The sequence below is a fragment of the Tachypleus tridentatus genome, unplaced genomic scaffold, assembly GCF_004210375.1.
Source record: "Tachypleus tridentatus isolate NWPU-2018 unplaced genomic scaffold, ASM421037v1 Hic_cluster_2, whole genome shotgun sequence".
NCBI classification, from domain to species: Eukaryota; Metazoa; Arthropoda; class Merostomata; order Xiphosura; family Limulidae; genus Tachypleus; species Tachypleus tridentatus.
This window is the reverse complement of record NW_027467782.1, coordinates 44,128,706-44,148,401: the sequence shown is the minus strand read 5'-3', so window position 1 is coordinate 44,148,401 and position 19,696 is coordinate 44,128,706. Positions and strand designations below refer to the sequence as shown.

Below are 19,696 nucleotides of genomic sequence, written 5' to 3'. Positions count from 1 at the left end.
CGTTGTTCGCTCCTCGACGTAAAATATCTTCTCAACCCCAACTAGCCGTTTTACATATATATTTCTACAAGTGGGTTTTCTCGATATCATTAAAGTAAGTTTTACTTTGCAGGTAACATTGTTATCAAACAAATGAAGACAACATGTACTACTCAATGTTTCTCTTTATTGAATCACTAAATGTCAACACAAATATATATTATGTACACTGAAAGTTTGCCAAATTTCATACAGATACATAAGTCGTATCGATACAGTCCTATCGAGTTCTTCATGGTAAGTACTCGTATGTTACTCTTTTACCAACACATTTTTAATATTTAGTGTTTGAATTAATTAAGTACAGAAACAGACAAGGAAAGCTATTCAACAATTGATGAAACAAAACATGCTTATTGTACTGTCAAAACAAGGGTAAACAGCTGTCTGCAGTGTCGTGTATGGAAGCGTCATTAACCACGAGAAGGTCTTCCCTCCAATTTTAGCTAAGCTATAACTAGGAGAAAGGCCGAATTTACACCCTGACAGGCAAACCATAATTTTCACTTGGGGCACTCAACCGTGCGACTAAGCATTACTAGTACATCTGTTCAATATATTTGCCTGATTGACAACTTTACGTAAGCATCTGTAAAACATACATATCGTGTTGACTACTTTCCTGTAACCACTCAACAGCACACATTCCTGGTTTACTACTTAATTAATAGCTTTGAACAACATACATTCCTGGTTTACTACTTTATTAATAGCTTTGAACAACGTACATTCCTGGTTTACTAAATTACCCTGTACAAGTGAATAACACAGATACCTGGTTCACTAAATTACCCCTGTACAACTGAACATCATAGATACCTGGTTCACCTAAATTACCCTGTACAACTGAACAACATAGATACCTGGTTCACTAAATTACCCTGTACAACTGAACAACGTAGATACCTGGTTCACTAAATTACCCAGTACAACTGAACAACATAGATACCTGGTTCACTAAATTACCCTGTACAACTGAACAACATAGATACCTGGTTCACTAAATTACCCTGTACAACTGAACAACATAGATACCTGGTTCACTAAATTACCCTGTACAACTGAACAACGTAGATACCTGGTTCACTAAATTACCCTGTACAACTGAACAACCTAGATACCTGGTTCACTAAATTACCCTGTACAACTGAACAACATAGATACCTGGTTCACTAAATTACCCCTGTACAACTGAACAACAACGTAGATACCTGGTTCACTAAATTACCCTGTACAACTGAACAACATAGATACCTGGTTCACTAAATTACCCTGTACAACTGAACAACGTAGATACCTGGTTCACTAAATTACCCTGTACAACTGAACAACATAGATACCTGGTTCACTAAATTACTCTGTACAACTGAACAACATAGATACCTGGTTCACTAAATTACCCTGTACAACTGAACAACGTAGATACCTGGTTCACTAAATTACCCTGTACAACTGAACAACATAGATACCTGGTTCACTAAATTACCCTGTACAACTGAACAACGTAGATACCTGGTTCACTAAATTACCCTGTACAACTGAACAACATAGATACCTGGTTCACTAAATTACCCTGTACAACTAAACAACATAGATACCTGGTTCACTAAATTACCCTGTACAACTGAACAACATAGATACCTGGTTCACTAAATTACTCTGTACAACTGAACAACGTAGATACCTGGTTCACTAAATTACCCTGTACAACTGAAAAACATAGATACCTGGTTCAAATTACCCTGTACAAGTGAACAACATAGACACCTGGTTCACTAAATTACCCTCCACAACTGAACAACACAGATACCTGGTTCAAATTACCATGTACAAGTGAACAACACAGATACCTGGTTCACTAAATAACCCTGTACAACTGAACAACATCGATACCTGGTTCACTAAATTACCCTGTACAACTGAACAACGTAGATACCTGGTTCACTAAATTACCCTGTACAACTGAACAACATAGATACCTGGTTCACTAAATTACCCTGTACAACTGAACAACGTAGATACCTGGTTCACTAAATTACCCTGTACAACTGAACAACATAGATACCTGGTTCACTAAATTACCCTGTACAACTGAAACAACATAGATACCTGGTTCACTAAATTACCCTGTACAACTGAACAACATAGATACCTGGTTCACTAAATTACTCTGTACAACTGAACAACGTAGATACCTGGTTCACTAAATTACCCTGTACAACTGAACAACATAGATACCTGGTTCAAATTACCTGTACAAGTGAACAACATAGACACCTGGTTCACTAAATTACCCTCCACAACTGAACAACACAGATACCTGGTTCAAATTACCATGTACAAGTGAACAACACAGATACCTGGTTCACTAAATAACCCTGTACAACTGAACAACATCGATACCTGGTTCACTAAATTACCCTGTACAACTGAACATCATACATGCCCAGTTGTCTACTTCACTGATACATCTGTACAACATACAACTTTAAATAATAATTATAAATCTGTACGAAAAATTTCACTCAGATATACTTTAGACTTTATAATTTTGTAAGATTTATTGAGCGTAAGTCACAAAGATGTGAGAAACCAATCGAGACTTTCATGTTTCTTTATATGTAAAGTCTGACAAGATTCTACATTATACAATTTACCTGTTGTTTTTAACCCTTAATCTCAGAGCTTATAGACGTGTTTTAACAATAGACAATTTATTTACTGTTTTTTTAACTTCTAATCCCAAATCCTATTGTTGTATTTGTTATCTAATTCTCATTTCTTGACATAGTAAATAATTAAGCCTCGTTTTTTGTACAATTTTCTTAGAGGCAGACTTTTTATCTCATTCTTTTATAATGTTACAGAATGCGATATCAACACCTATCAGTGAAGACTGACTTTGAAAGCAGCTGTAGACAATATTTGATTGGACAGAGAACATTATGTACTGCTTGTTTTATATATACTGTGAACAGTGGTGTCTGTCCATCAGTTCATCTGTCTCCTGTTTATGACGGCTTCACTTCTCATGTTGAGTGTGAAAAGCTATGGATGAAGTCAAAGTACAACATTAACTATTTAGATAACAGTAGAACAGGTATGAATAATGTTAACAACAAACAGGATATTCTACACTAACTTGTTATGAATTAATAACACTATGTATCAGAATGTGACATAACGGTTTGTTATTGTTAAATTGTTCTTAGCAGAACACTTACTATACAAACATGGAACATCAAACACAGAAAACCAAAACTTATGTAACACACTTACTCTAGAGTATCACACAATCTTACAATTTGTCTTTAGTCACTGCTACACGAGGGCTATTTGTGCTAGTCGGCCATAATGTAGCAGAAAGACCAGACATCGCTACCAACCGCCAATTATTGGTCTACTATTTTATCAACGAATAGTGGGATTGACTGTCATATTATAATGTCCACATGGCTGAAAAGTCGATCATGTTTGGTGTGGCGTGGAGAAGTACACCGGACTTTTGTACCATTTGTTAGTGTATATCTCATCATATGCAAACATGGATCACCATTTGGTTCCTCGACTCAAATCACTACAAGTTGACATACAGATAAATAATTTACGTAGGTTCTCATGCACTGTCTCATCCATTTACTATGATAACTGTATTTATATATACACATATATACGTATGTACATAGATGTAGATGGACGGAATTTAAATAGAAATGTTGATTGTTATTTTTTTTCAGGGTAACACTGTCTTCTCAGTCAACGTTGTACGAATGTTGATGACGAAGCTACGTATGGACAATTCCTCAGAAACTGCGCATGTCAGGTAGATATTAGTGGTTGTCTGATTTAATAACAAGCTCAGCGATGGTAAAAACTATTTTAAAATTTGAAGAAAAATAAACATATGAGTATCTAGAAAACTATGGGAAAATATCAGTATATTTAGTGAAGTATTTGTTGTATTTTTTACTTTATAAGTAATTCTATCTTTCTAAAAGTAGTAACATAGAAATTCAAAAATGTTCTGGTGTTTGTCCTGTTTGGCATTGTTTAGATTTTTATTGATTACTTCAATTACCACTCCTACATATTTCACACCTGAACATTGATAATAAAACTGTAAACAGTTTCAGGTTTGTTTTGTTTTCTTTTAACCAATAGCTTAACCTTTTAATGTACTTCTATACATCAGAATTCCCAGATGTTGAGTGATTTATAGAACTGTGTATTCTTAAAAAACACATTAACTCATTACAATAAAATTTATATCAGGCTGTGACTGTTATACAAGATTAAATATTAAAATAAATAGATAGAGCTTAAAGGATTTACCGGAGTTTTCAAAATCTATAAAATAAAAATTAGTCGTAGAATCACTAGAAACAAAAGTCCACGAAACGTATTAGGATTTTATTGGAAAGAAATGTAAACAGCTTTCCAAAGGAAAATAAATGTCAGAAGAGAATAAATAACTGTTTTTATAGGAAAGTCATCAAAGCTACTGCGCTTCTTTTCCGTTTACTCGGAATCACTTATCTTCTGCATCAGTCCTCATGACGATACTCACCTACAGAGGGAGTACATGGTAACTAACGCCTTGTTGTAGTCCTCCAAGTAAGTATTTCAAGTCTGATTTTATATGAACAGGAAAAACAGAAAAATGTGGGTGTGGTTCTTACTGGCCATAAATCTGTTATTTTCACATCGCTTCCAAGTCCTTGACAGTGCTGGATATTAAACCTTACGGTCCGTCCAGTTACTATTATTTCTGTATCTTACACAGTTCGTAAGTTTGTGTGTGTTTTCTTATAGCAAAGCCACATCGGGCTATCTGCTGAGTCCGCTGAGGGGAATAAAATCCCTGAATTTAGCGTTGTAAATCCCATACTTACCGCCGTACCAGCGGAGGAGGGACAGTTCGAAAACTGTCTGACAGAATATTTATTAATCATTTCTCTAATATGTCAATGTATGTATAACCACAACTATCTGGCTATAATTCTTAAGCCTATTGAACTTACTAAAGAGAACAACAGTGGGAAATTATCATTACTTAAACTTAAGTCAAATTATTTACCGACAAACTAACTCAGTGTAACATCTAAACTGGTCATCACCAACCATCGCCAAATCTTGGGCTACTCCTTTACTAACGAATAGTGTTATTGAAGGTCACATAATGACACCTCAACGGCTGAAAGAGCGGCCACGTATAGTAACTAAGGAGACAAGATATTAAAATGAGAACCGAACTGTGCGAAGAAAAAACAAAATCTTATGGAAGAAAGTTTCTCACACTGCTGTTCATGGGTACTTCGTCCAGCACAATTTGTAGGTATAACGTTTTCTATAAATATTTTAATTGTATATTCCCATGGAAACATTTTATACATCTGAATTAAATTCTTGAAATAAGAAACAAAAGTTAGACAATTAGTAAGTAACATTCACTTTACTCCACAACCAGTGAGAAGCCTAGTAATTAATGTTAGCAAATACTTGTCTGTTTTCAATAACGTCGTGTTGAAAAGTTTAGAAAAATTGAACATTTTCTATAAATAAAGAGAGAATCTTTTTACGACACGTACTGCATGGGAAAGGTTTTCGGACTGTTCTAATATACACTATATTTTATTATCTGTTAAATGTGGTACCGTTTATTGAAAAAATAAGTTTTAAACTCCATTTCTTAAAACTGTATCTATAAATTATATCAATAAAAAAGATATAATCAAATCTTCAGGTTTAGTCCTAGTGAAGGTAGGGCTCTTGTTATACGAAGAGTACTTAATATTCATTTCTGTGAAAAACAAACGCTTGTTGTTTGTATCATAGATACTTTTAAAATTATCCGAATTTAGAATGCTAAAGTGAGAATTTTTTATATATTTTTTTATAGAGACATTTGATAAATAGTGACACACTGTATTTATTATTTCGGTCAAATAGACACAGATATGCACGTCATGTCGTTTATGTAATAGTGAGATTAGAAAATATAACTTAATTAATTGTTTATATTGGATTTACCTAAAATATATATCCTGAATATTATATAATGCTGCAGTTGTTAATACGTAGCGTAAAATATCTTACATATTCCACATTCACTATTTAAAGCAAAACAAAAATAATACATTATTTCTACCTAAATAACTAAAATACATTGCTGAAATAACAATCATTTAATCAAAACTAAAATATATAGAAAGTAAATTACTAAAATAACAAAATGATGTACATATTTTAAATGGAACGATTTTAATGAAGACTACATGATATTTGGTGTTGGTTAAAGTTGTTTGATGTAGATGGTTTCTTTAAGTATAAATTCCAGATCAGTGTCATCCTTACAAAGAATATTTATATTTTATCGTTCATGTCCTGTTTCTTCACTATGTTAGCGTATAAACGAAAACCATGTGTCACCGAACATTTCTCTGTGTTTTCATGAACAATCCCATATTTTATTAGTTCTTACTACTAGATGGCGTTCGGCTTTGCCAGTACATCAGGCCATGCAGTTTTCTTGGGTGAAAATATGGACAAGCCATGAATAAAGATAAATTTGTATGTCTTTAGTCAGAAGAATTTTCTTGTATATGATATGGGGTTAAACCTAATCTGTTCCCATCTCGAAATTACGGGTCACTACGTTGGGTGTAAAATGACATTTTAATTGTAGATATTCTGGCTGGTAAACCTTGTTTTCCATGTTGGGGAGGGACATGTTAGCAAATACAGTACATATAAAGTAGTCCACTTTCTGACCCATGGTAGAGTGGGGAGCATTTTAGTAAACACAATACATATAAATTAGTCCACTTTCTTACCCATAATTATGTGGGGGCATTCTTACCAATACACAATCTAAATGGGTCCACCTTCTTTCCCAGAATACGGTGGGGAGTATCCTTTCCAACACAATACATCTAAACGGGTCCACATTCTTACCCATGTAGTGTGGGAGCATCTTATCAAACACAATGCACATAAATAGTCCGCCTTCCTTCCCAGGATACAGTGGGGAGCATTCTTGCCAATACAATACCTCTTTCCAGGATAGGTGGGGAGCATCTTTCCCAAAATACATCTAAACGGGTCCACCTTCTTTCCTATGATAGGGTGGGGAGCATTCTAGCGAACACAATACATCTAAATAGGTCATCTTTTCACATGGTAGAATGGGAAACATCCAAGCTAAGACATTACATCTAAAGTGGTCCACCTTCTTTCCCATGATTGGGTGGGGAGCATTCTTCTTAACACAATACATCTAAATAGGTCACCTCTTTTCACATGATAGAATGGGAAACATCCAAGCTAAGACATTACATCTAAAGTGGTCCACCCTCTTTCCCATGATTGGGTGGGAGGCATCTTAGCCAACACAATACATCTAAACTGGTCCACCTCCTTTCCATACCAGATCTCCAAAGAACCATCCTGCAGGAGATGGTATGAATGGAGTTTCTCGGTATGTTCTTTGGCTGTTACAGCTCCTTCTGAAACAAGATAAACCTTTTAACACAGTTTAGATATCATCTCTGTTCATTTGCCTTAGAGATTTGCTCTTTAGACAATTGTCATCTTAACTCATGAGATTTCTCATAATTCAACATATGTCTTCCAACAATCTTAGAAACACCAACTTCCTATTTTCTAGTTCTCTCTATAGTTTTGCGCTCGTAAAACTTAAAAAAAATTGTTTTGTAAATTTACTAGTTTTTAATAACAAATATTTGTTTTGTGTTTCAAATTACATTTTTATCATTTAGTAACTTAGAAGTCCATATTACGATTTCTCTATCCTTTGTGAGAAAAGAATCTCTTCATATAAGTGAAATTTCAACAGTGGCGAGGAAGGAAAGTCACGTGTTGATGACGTGACAGCCACTTTTCACATATTAGTGAACACCATTATGTAACCTCTATTTAAGTGACTCATATATTAGTGAACACCATCATGTAACAAGCTCATATATTTGACTCTCTTTCATTCCTTCTATTTCAATAAGAAATTTGGAGGAGGTCAGCTTGTTTGTTTACTTTCATCTACTTCTAAGGTTATGTGAACTTCCCACTGAGGACAGTATTCGACCATCCTCTCATTATGTGGGCTTAATACCTCATGTATATTCCATTCCAGGTCTTTTTCCCTCTTTCACAATCCCGTTTGTATAAATCTAATCCTGATGTATTACTTGTTTTTCATCAGTTACTTTCATTTGCATACATACTGATTTTTTTTAGACCAACTACATTTCCAGGACCATATGTCTGGTCCTAGTAGTATTACTATTCCTACATTAAGAATTATAGGTATTTTTACATGCACTATCTAGATTCACAAACTGTATTGTTTTCTGCATTTCTTTACTGTTCAGTATTCTAAGAGAAGTAGCTGAAATTTTAAGATACATTTGTAAATAATAATAATATATAGATGTGTAATGTATTACAACTGAAATGTGATTCTATTTTACAAAATACTAGTCCTCTGGAACAAATGAAAACAGTTGCACTAATTAAAGGCCAGTTTTGTAATATTTTATATCAGCTGTGATTGCATGTGACTCACTGATTTGTGAATTAAAATTGTTGTAATTGTGTTATTATACTTTGGATGTTTAACTTAGCTGGAAATTGGCAGTTATAATAAGTTAAACTGGGTGATGAGGTTTGTCAATGACTTATGTTGATTTAAATATTATTCACTAAAACAGTAGTTAAAAAAGGAAATCTCAAATTAAGATGTTGAAATTACATCTTCAGAAACCACGTTTACTGAGTGACTTAAATATCATGATACTCATTTCAATTTCTGTGAGTCAGTAATAGAGACTGGATTAGAAAATTTTACCAATTACACAATAATTTATTCAGGCTAGTTTAATTGTTTATGTGTTCATTACTTGTAATACAAGACATACTCAAGATTAGGGGTTATTATGAGCTGATAATTTGTGTTTAATATGTACAATGGAAATTGTTAGTTTAAGTAATTAGGAAGCTTTCATTGTGACTTAACACTGTGATGTGTGTTGTACTTTTGTTCATTTTCATCTTTCATATAAATACTTTTTTCCAACAATCAGAACATGAAACAAAACTGACAATGAACTGTAGAGCCATGGCAACATATGTAAACCTCTGTAATGATTTTTTTAAATTACATGTACACTGCTGGCCAAAATCTCAAGGCCAATGAACATAAAGAAAAAATATGCATTTTGCGTTGTTAGACTCAACCACGTATTTGAATAGAGCTTCGAATGATGAAAATAAGAAAAGGGAAAATAAAAATAAAAAAAAATTTTTGGCATTTAATAGTAAAAACGTGAACACTATAAAATTAGCCTAAATACCAGCTGGTCAAAACCATACTAAAAGAAGTCCTAAACATGGTAGGAAATGCCCAACAAGAGGTCTTATTAGTGAGTTGCACGGCCATCATTGCGAATAACTTCAAACATTCGCTTTGGCATGGTCGATATAAACGTTTGCAGAAGGCTGGCTGGAATTTTATTCCAATTGGTGAAGATGGCTTCATGAAGATCTTGCACTGTTTGGAATTGACGTCCATTACTATAGATTTCCCTTATCATCCACCCCAAACATTTTAATGGGGTTCAGCTCGGGCAAACACGCTGGATGACCCAAAAGAATCACGTTATTAGCCATGTAAAAGTCCTTTGTCCTGCAGGCATTGCGGATTGCAGCATTGTCCTGCTGAAAGATCCAGTCATTTCCACATAAGTGAGGGCCTTCAGTCAATAAAGATGCTCTCTCCGACATGTCAGTCTAGCCAGCTGCTGTTTGACGCCCTGTATAACCTGAAGCTCCATTGTTCCATGGAAGAAGAAAGCACCCCAGATCATGATGGAACCTCCTCCCCTGTGTCGTGTAGAAAATGTCTCTGGTGAGATATCTTTATTGTGCCAGTAACGTTGGAAGCCATCTGGACTATCCAGGTTAAATTTTTTTTCATCAGAGAACAAAACCTTCGTCCACTTTTCTATGTCCGATGTTTGGTGCTTTTCAGCAAAGTTTAACCAAGCTGTTTCATGGTATGGAAGAAGGCATTCACGATTTTTAAATCCTTTCTCTCGTAGATGCCGTCTTATCGATTTTGAGCTGCATTCTGCATCCGTAAGATTATCTGGTTCGATGATCGGCTGGTTTCTTGCTGGATAACTAACTCATCGAAACCTCCTGCTCAACGCCGGCGAAAATTTCTTGGGCCGATCACTTGAAATTCTTGTTCTGTATCCCTCAGGGCCTTTAAGAATTTTACAACAGCAGTTTTGCTACGCCCAATCTCACCAGTGATGGTACATTGAAAGAGATCTTGCTTTCGCCGCTTGACAATTCTGCCAGTTCTATCTCAGTCAACTTTTTAGCCTTTAACATGTTTTTACCCAATTTAGCACAGGAGGTGTCAGTTGGAGATGTTGACAACGCTAATTCTTGAACACAAATGACTAAATTTGGTTACCTGTTTACTGATTAATACTTCGTTTCAGTATGGTCTTAAAATTTTGACCAGGTAGTATTTAGGCTAATTTCATAGCGTTCACATTTTCCGTATTTTTCTTTAGCTCTAGATGAGTCCACAGATGTTAGCGACACTGCACAGTTGATATTTGGTTTCGATATGTAACTTCAGATCTTCAAGTGAGGGAAGAAATACTTGGCCTTTGTGGATTACGTGATCTAACATGTGGAAAAACATCTTTAAAAATTTCTTGAAATGTCAAAAAATTCAATCTGGATTAAAAAACTGGTTTCTGTCAAAACAGGCGGTGCTCCTGCCATGACTGGAGCTAAATTACAATTTATTTATCTTTTTAAACAGAGTTTAATTGAAAATAATGTGAAGTCCACGCTGCCATCTTTCCATTGCATTTTGCGTCAAAAATTTATGTGCTCATATGTCTAAAAGTGATTAATTGAGAAATGTGAAGGACATTGTTATAAAAACCATGAATTATATTAGAAGTGGAAGCTCTTTCATCCATCAACAGTTTGTTGAGTCTCTGAAGAAAAGCAGTGACTGTAATTTTTATCATCTTGTTTGTTTGTTTTGAATTTCGCACAAAGCTACTCGAGGGCTATCTGTGCTAGCCGTCCCTAATTTAGCAGTGTAAGACTAGACGGAAGGCAGCTAGTCATCACCACCCACCGCAAACTCTTAGGCTCCTCTTTTACTAACGAAGAGTGGGATTGAACGTCACATTATTAACGCTCCTACGGCTGAAAGGGCGAGCATGTTTGGCGCGACGGGAATGCGAACCGCGACCCTCAGATTACGAGTCGCACGCCTTAACACGCTTGACCATGCCGGGCCTTTATCATCTGATTAAATTTGCAAATGTAAGACGGTTAAGTAGAGGAAAAGTTGAACGATTCACTTCCCCATTTCTTCAAACAAAAGAGTATCTTGTTGAAAAAGGTAAGATTGAAAATTTGTCATGGCAGTGTGATTTGTACATTCTGTGCGACATGATGGCTCACGTGAATGATCTGAATACGAAGCTTCAGGGAAGAGGAAGAATAATAAGCGAGCAATCACAGTCTATTCATGAATTTCAATTGAAGCTAAACATCCTTGCGAAACAATTACAAAAGAATGATAAGACACATTTTGCAAATTTGAATAGTTTTCTAGAAGATAGTTAGAGCTATGAGTTCTCTAATGCTAAAGATGATCTCTATTTTCTCAAGTCTAGATACAGATCTCGGCTTAATGACAAATTTAGAGCCAGAGCCAAAATGCTCATGGAGCATAGATATTCAGTCAAATTTCATGAAACTTGTTGATGAAACTCCATCTATTTTCACATTGATGGTTAGTTGAAATACAGTTATTTTGATTAAACTAACATCTTTATTTTTTTTAATAGTGTGGCAAACGTTGTTTTCATTAGCCACAGTTGTTGTGGCCACTGAAAAATAAGTTGTCCATCCCTGCTCTAGAGTACCACACAATCTTACAATTTGTTTTATTAGGGATAGTAAATTGTGTTCTTTAAGCTTTAAAATATACAAATAGATACTGCTAAAAATAATCTAATCATAATCGATGATGTCGAGAAAACCCACTTGTAGAGATAAATATATTTGTAAAAACGGCTCGTTTGGGTTGAGAAATTTTTTACGTAGAGGATCGAACAATGTTTCGCAAAATGGAAACCAGATTCAAAAACCTTCACACGTTTTCGAACACTACAATTCAAATAAACACAACATAACCACAGAAAACACTCAAATACTAAATAAAGGAACAAACATAAACAAACGCAAAATTTAAGAAGCCTTACTTATACAACAACTCAAGCCCAAAATAAACCAATACAAATGAACACCTTTACACCTATATTAAAATAATAAAATAGATAATATAAAATTGCATATTCAAACATCTAAACGCGCCCTCTACATTCCGACACTCAGTTGCACAAACCCTTTCAAACATGTGGTCAGCTTCCGGTCAGTTACCTCTTCCTTTCTTTGTGAACCTGAATGACCGAAGAAGGTCGTTGTTCGCTCGTCTACGTAAAAAAAAAAAAAAAAATCTCAACCCAAACCAGTCGTTTTTACATATATATTTTAATCTAATCATAAAACATTTTGTGGTTCACTCTATTCTGAAATTTCTTACAGTACAAACATATAATATATATAGATAGAAATGTATATAATATATAAATCAACAGACGAGAAATATGACTTCTCACATCTCAAATTTCTTACTGAGATCTACACCAACAAACGATTATACAAGTGATCGTGAAGAACGACCCTTTATTTAAACTCTGTACAATTTATTAACTAAGTTTAAAAGATAAATTTTCTTTTTTATAACTTTACTTTTAACATCTGACTTTTCCCACTGTTAACCCTCACTTATAAGTTTAATATTTCTGCCATTTTCCTTCTCTCTCGGTTTCGTCATTTTATTACAACAATTGATTCACTAGTATTGTTACACCTCCAACCAATAAAAACTGTGGAAAGCAAGATTAAATAGAATATTGAATATTTGTGTATAGTAACTAAGGCGACAAGTTATTAACGTAGAAAGCGAAATGTGGAAAGAAAAAACAAAATTTTATAGTCGAAAGTTTCTCACCTTACATTCCACGGACATTTCTACCAGCACAATTTGAAGGTATAAAGTTTTGTATAAATATTTTAATTGTAAATTCAAATAAGATCATTCGTTAAATCTGAATTAAATTCTTGAAATAAACAAAAGTTGCACATTTTGCAAATATCATTTACGTTACTCTTAACTGCGAGAGGCTTAGTAATTAGTGTTAGCGAACACTGAGCTGTTTTAGATAGCGTAATTCTGAAAACTTTTAGAAAAAGTGAAGGTTTCTAAGAAAAAATAAAGATTTTTTTACATCAAGTACTGCAGGGGAAAAGTATTCGGATTGTGCTGATACAAACCATAATTTTTTATATATTAACTGTGGTACCGTTTATTGAAAGAAGTTTTTCTCTTAAACTTCATTTCTTAAAACTGTAAACACTGAATTTAAGTGGTGGAAAAGAGAAATAAAGGCCTTTAGCTAGCACTGATTTACACTGATAAATTATGTTACAATTACTTAGGTTAACAATCAGGTCGCCAGGATGAAACTAGGAGTAAACGTTATTGGTCAATCAATCCAGCCTCAAATTTTGAACATGTTCACGTCGAGGAATTTGTCTTCGGTCCACTGGTACCACTTGTTTAGTATACCGGTGTAATCAACGCTGTTAACAACGATTGTAAGGTAAGTAGAGTACACATTGAACTGTTTCAGTAAGTTTGTGTGTTGGTGTGTAGTGATCTCTAGATGCCTCTCTTCTTTCACTGCTAAATTACGGACGACTAGCGAAGATAATCCTTGATAGCTTGGAGCCAAATTTAAAACAAGCCAACAGTCTCTTTAGAGAAATTTGATAAGCTAACGAAAATTTTGGTTTGGTTTTTTAAATTGGAGAAACTTTGGAATAACGTGAAGAAGCTTGAATTCTGAAAAAAAGCAAATGTTAAGGTTTACTTTTTAAGTACCATTTTTCAGAGGCACAACTTACAGGCAACAGTTCATTTACTTATGATCATATCTGGGTATTAGCGATCGGTGTGTCGACGGAAAACGATTTTTGACGATTTATAGGATAACTATATTGGAGATGAAGAAACAGTTTCATGTAACAGCAGGAACAGAGATAAAGTTTTCGGAATTCTACAGATTCCGTCTTCATTACTTTAAAGCAAAATAAAAAAATATATTTCTAACTGAATAACTAAAATACATTGCTGAAACAACGATATTTTAATCAATACAAAAATACAAAGAAAGTAAATTACTAACAATAAAAAATGCTGTACATATTTTAAATGGTATAATTTTAATGAAGGTTACATGATATTTGGTGTTGGTTAAAGTTGTTTAATGTGAATGGTTTCTTTAAGTATTGATTCCAGATCAGTGTCATCCCTACAAAGAATATTTATATTTTATTGTTCGTGTCCTGTTTCTTCACTATGTTGGTGTATAAACGAAAACCATTAGTTACTCAACTTTTTTTTTTGTATTTTCATGACCAATACCATATTCTATTAACTCTTACTACTAGATGGCGTTGTGTTTTGTCAATGCGACAGCAATTGCTGTCTTCACACGTGAAAATACGGAGGAGCCATGAACAAATATGGATTTAGATGTCTTTTTAGTCAGAACAATACCATGTACATGATATGGGGTTAAAACTCAACTGGAACTAAAACATACTTTGTGAGTTATGACAAAGCAACTACCTATCACCATATTGCTCTGTGCTCTTCGTGTTTTAGCCTATCGTTTTACTTCAGTTTTTTTATCCTACCACGACTTATGAACATCTATCAGATGTTGAGTGCACACCCACCTATCAAATTTTAAACTTTAAGTAAAAATAATTATAAATCTGTACGAACAGTTTTACTCAAAATTTATAATTTTGTGACATTTATTCAATGTAAGTCACAAAGAAATATGAAATCCATCCAGACTTTCATGTTTATTTATATGTGACCAGATTCTACAGTAAACAGTTAATCTTTTTAATTAATTTTAACCCCTAATCTTAAAGCCTATGGATGTGTTTGTTAACAAATCTTTATTACTTGATAGACTGAACAACCACCAATGAAGACCGACTTTCAAAGTAGCTGTAGTCAACATCTGAATGTGATCACTTTATGTATACTGTGTTTGTTTGTTTTGAATCTCACACAAAGCTACTCGAGGGCTATCTGTGCTAGCCGTCCCTAATTTAGCAGTGTAAGACTAGAGGGAAGGCAGCTGGTCATCACCACCCACCGCCAACTCTTGGGCTACTCTTTTACCAACGAATAGTGGGATTGACTGTCACTTTATAACGCCCCCACGGCTGAAAGGGCGAGCATGTTTGGTGCTTAGGGGATGCGAACCCGCGACCCTCAGATTACTAATCGCACGCCTTAACACGTTTGGCCATACCGGGCCATCGTATACTGTGAACCGTGGTGTCTGCTCGTCAGTTCATCTGTCTTCTGTATATGATGGGCACTCCTCGTGTTGAGTGTGAAAAGCTACGGATGAAAATAAAGTTCAATATTAACTCTATACATAACTGTAGAACAGGTGTGGAAAATGTTGACAACAAACAGGACATTCTACACTAACTTGTTATGAGTTAATAACACTATCATATACATATCAACATGTGACTTAACGGTGTGTTATTGTTGAATGGTTCGTAATAGAACGCTTCTTATACAAATGAGTTAATCGCAGTGAGTAAATCCTTTCAACTTTAATCGTTTTTTTTTCTCAGCAGCATCTATTTGTGTACTTTAACCTAATGAAACATTTTATGGTTCTCTCTATTTTTATATTACATGTAATACAAATATACATATAAATCATCAGATGACCAGTATGAATTTTCACATATCAAACTTGTTACTCTGAGATCTTCACCAACAAACTGTTATACACGTGATCGTGAAGAACGACCCTTTATTTACACTCTATGTACAACTTCTTAAAAAGTTTAAAAGGATATTTTCATTTTTTATAACTCTACTTTTAACGTCTTCTAACTTTTCCCACTGTTATCCCACACTTATCAGTTTTCAGTGATGTCGAGAAACCCACTTGTTGAGAAATTTATATGCAAAAACGGCTCGTTTAGGTTGAGAAAATATTTTACATAGAAGAACGAACAACGTTTCGACCTTCTTCGGTCATCGTCAGGTTCACAAAGAAAGAGGTAACTGACCGGAAGCTGACCACGTGTTTGAAAGGGGTTGTGTAACTGTGTGTTGAAATGTAGAGGGCGGTATTAGATGTTTGAATATATAATTTTATTTATTTTATTATATTATTAAAGGTATAAAGGCGTTCCTTTATATTGGTTTATTTTGGGTTTAAGTTGTTGTATAAGTGAGGCTTATTTAATTTTGCGTTTGTTTATGTTTGTTTCTTTATTTAGTATTTGAGTGTTTTCTATGATTATGTTGTGTTTATTTGACTTGCAGTGTTCGAAAACGTGTGAAGGTGACTTTTTATGTTCTTTGAATCTGGTTTCCATTTTTCTACTTGTTTCTCCAATATAGAAGTCGTGGCAGTTATCACATTGTATTTTATAAATAATGTTGGTGTGGTGTTTGTCAGTGTAGTTTTTACATAGTATAGACCTCAGTTTTGTGCCTGGTTTTTGAATAAATTTGGTATTAACTGGAATGTCATATTTTGTTACTAATTTTTGCCAAATGTTATCAGTTTTATATTTCTGTTATTTTCATTCTATTTTGCTTACGCGATTTCTTTACGAAACTGAATCACCAGTATTGTTACAGCTCCAACCAATACAAACTGTGAAAGACAACAATAAAACGGGACCACAGTATTAGTAAATATTTCTATACAGTAACTAAGGAGACCAGATATTAAAATAAAAACCAAACGGTGCGAAGAAAGAACAACATTTTGGATGAAAAGGTTTCTCACCTTACATTCCACGTATACTTCGACAAGTACGATTTGTAGGTATAAAGTTTTGTATAAATATTATGTTCACATAAGGTCATTCTATAAATCTGAATTACATTTTTGAAATGAGAAACAATTACGTTACTCTAAAACCTGCGAGAGGCTTAGTAATTAGTGTTAGCGAACACTGGATTGTTTTAGATAGCGTCGTATTGAAAAATTTAGAAAAAGTAAACATTTTCTGAGAAAAAAAATCATTTTACAGAAAGTACTGCAGGGGAAAATCGTTCGGTTTGTGGTAATGTAAACAGTACTTTTTTATCTGTTTATTGAAAAAATAAGTATTTTAAGCTCCATGTCTTAAAATTATATTTATAAATTACATCAATAAAGATGTAATCAAACCTTCAGTTTTAGTACAGGGATGGATGAAGGATTTTTTTGGTAGGGGGAGTATGATCGACTAAGTAACAGTGACTTAAACCTGACCAGAAGTAAACTTTTCCTTTTTAGTGCAACGTTAATTTCATGAAATTCATTTAGAAACAAATAAAAGAAATATATATGACTATGAATTTTCATTTATTGATTTTATTCCAAAATATCAAGTTACAAGTAATCGTACACAATTTTGGTATGGTCAGTGAGGGGATGCATCCCCCATCCCCTCTCTGGATCCATCCCTGGTTTACTCCCAGTGAAAGTCGTGTTCTTGTTACAAGGACAGTACTTAAAATTCTGTTCTATAATAAACAAAGGTTTGTTGTACGTATTGTAATTTTTTTGTTTTGTATTTATCTGAATTTAGAATACCAAAATGGGAATCTTACAGATTTTTGTCTATGTTACAATGTAACACGTAGTGATACAATGTATTTATTATTTTTGTTATAAAGATACAAATATACACGCTGTGTTCTTTGTATAATAATAAAATTAGAACTTATAACTTAAATAATTATTCATGTTCGATTTACAAAAGATGTATATATTCAACATTATTTTATGCTTCAATCGTTAACACAGTCTGTAATAAGTTGTTGTACTATTAATTAACTTTGCTTTAAGTTCGCGATTTCAGTGAATTTTGTATAATTATGTCTATATATAATCCACAATAGGAATTTAATATACTATGATGGTTTACCCGGTGTCGTATCATTATTACTAACAACAACTTAATACACTGTGATGGTTTACCTGGTGTCGTATCATCATTACTAACAACAATTTAATATACTATGATGGTTCACCTGGTGTCGTATCATCATTACTAACAACAACTTTAATATACTGTGATGGTTCACCTGGTGTCGTATCATCATTACTAACAACAACTTAATATACTGTGATGGTTCACCTGGTGTCGTATCATCATTACTAACAACAACTTAATATACTGTGATGGTTCACCTGGTGTCGTATCATCATTACTAACAACAACTTAATATACTGTGATGGTTCACCTGGTGTCGTATCATCATTACTAACAACAACTTAATACACTGTGATGGTTCACCTGGTGTCGTATCATCATTACTAAGAACAACTTAATATACTGTGATGGTTCACCTGGTGTCGTATCATCATAACTAACAACAACTTAATATACTGTGATGGTTCACCTGGTGTCGTATCATCATTACTAACAACAATTTAATATACTGTGATGGTTCACCTGGTGTCGTATCATCATTACTAACAACAATTTAATATACTGTGATGGTTCACCTGGTGTCGTATCATCATTACTAACAACAACTTAATATACTGTGATGGTTCACCTGGTGTCGTATCATCACTACTAAGAACAACTTAATATACTGTGATGGTTCACCTGGTGTCGTATCATCATTACTAACAACAATTTAATATACTGTGATGGTTCACCTGGTGTCGTATCATAACTACTAAGAACAACTTAATATACTCTGATGGTTTACCTGGTGTCGTATCATCACTACTAAGAACAACTTAATATACTGTGATGGTTCACCTTGTGTCGTATCATCATTACTAAGAACAACTTAATATATTGTGATGGTTCACCCCTTGTCGTATCATCATTACTAACAACAATTTAATTGACTATGATGGTTCACCTGGTGTCGTATCATCATTACTAACAACAACTTAATATACTGTGATGGTTCACCTGGTGTCATATCATCATTACTAACAACAATTTAATATACTGTGATGGTTCACCTGGTGTCGTATCATCACTACTAAGAACAACTTAATATACTGTGATGGTTCACCTGGTGTCGTATCATCACTACTAACAACAACTTAATATACTGTGATGGTTCACCTGGTGTCGTATCATCATTACTAACAACAACTTAATATACTGTGATGGTTCACCCGGTGTCGTATCATCATTACTAAAACGTTTACGACATTTTTATTTCTAAGATCTCTCAGGTATCTTTGGAATGTTACCTCACGTTGGGTGACAATCAGTTAAGGTCCATTGATAATGTGGTAGAGTTTACAAGAATAAGCAATATTTTCATCAAGTTCTCATTTTAGTTAGGACTTATTTACACTGATTATTTATAATTATATAGGTTAACAATCTGTTCATTATGATAAAACTAGAATTGAATGCTGTTAGTTTGTCAATTCAACCTCAA

At 34.0% G+C, this 19,696-nt stretch overlaps 1 protein-coding gene and 1 long non-coding RNA gene across 6 annotated transcripts in view; one reads left to right on the top strand and one right to left on the bottom strand.

Moving 5' to 3' along the window:
* Window positions 1-19,696, bottom strand: part of LOC143243070 (uncharacterized) — a 698,461-nt gene that overhangs the window by 293,981 nt on the left and 384,784 nt on the right. Inside the window, exon 4 of one of the 3 annotated variants that reach the window (XM_076486810.1) lies at window positions 3,008-3,087. The exons of the other annotated variants lie outside the window; for them this stretch is intronic. Coding sequence (XP_076342925.1) covers window positions 3,069-3,087 — 19 coding nt within the window. The 3' untranslated portion in view covers window positions 3,008-3,068. Of the gene's footprint in view, window positions 1-3,007; window positions 3,088-19,696 lie in introns of those variants that run through there. 3 annotated transcript variants of the gene reach the window in all.
* The window catches only part of LOC143243072 (uncharacterized), an 81,185-nt gene that overhangs the window by 3,687 nt on the left and 57,802 nt on the right, over window positions 1-19,696 (top strand). For 2 of the 3 annotated variants that reach the window (XR_013023851.1, XR_013023849.1), the window contains exons 2-4: window positions 3,777-3,862; window positions 4,524-4,653; window positions 13,663-13,826. This is a non-coding gene — a long non-coding RNA (uncharacterized LOC143243072). Of the gene's footprint in view, window positions 1-2,906; window positions 3,140-3,776; window positions 3,863-4,523; window positions 4,654-13,662; window positions 13,827-19,696 lie in introns of all 3 variants that reach the window. The other variant, XR_013023850.1, reaches the window with a different exon arrangement.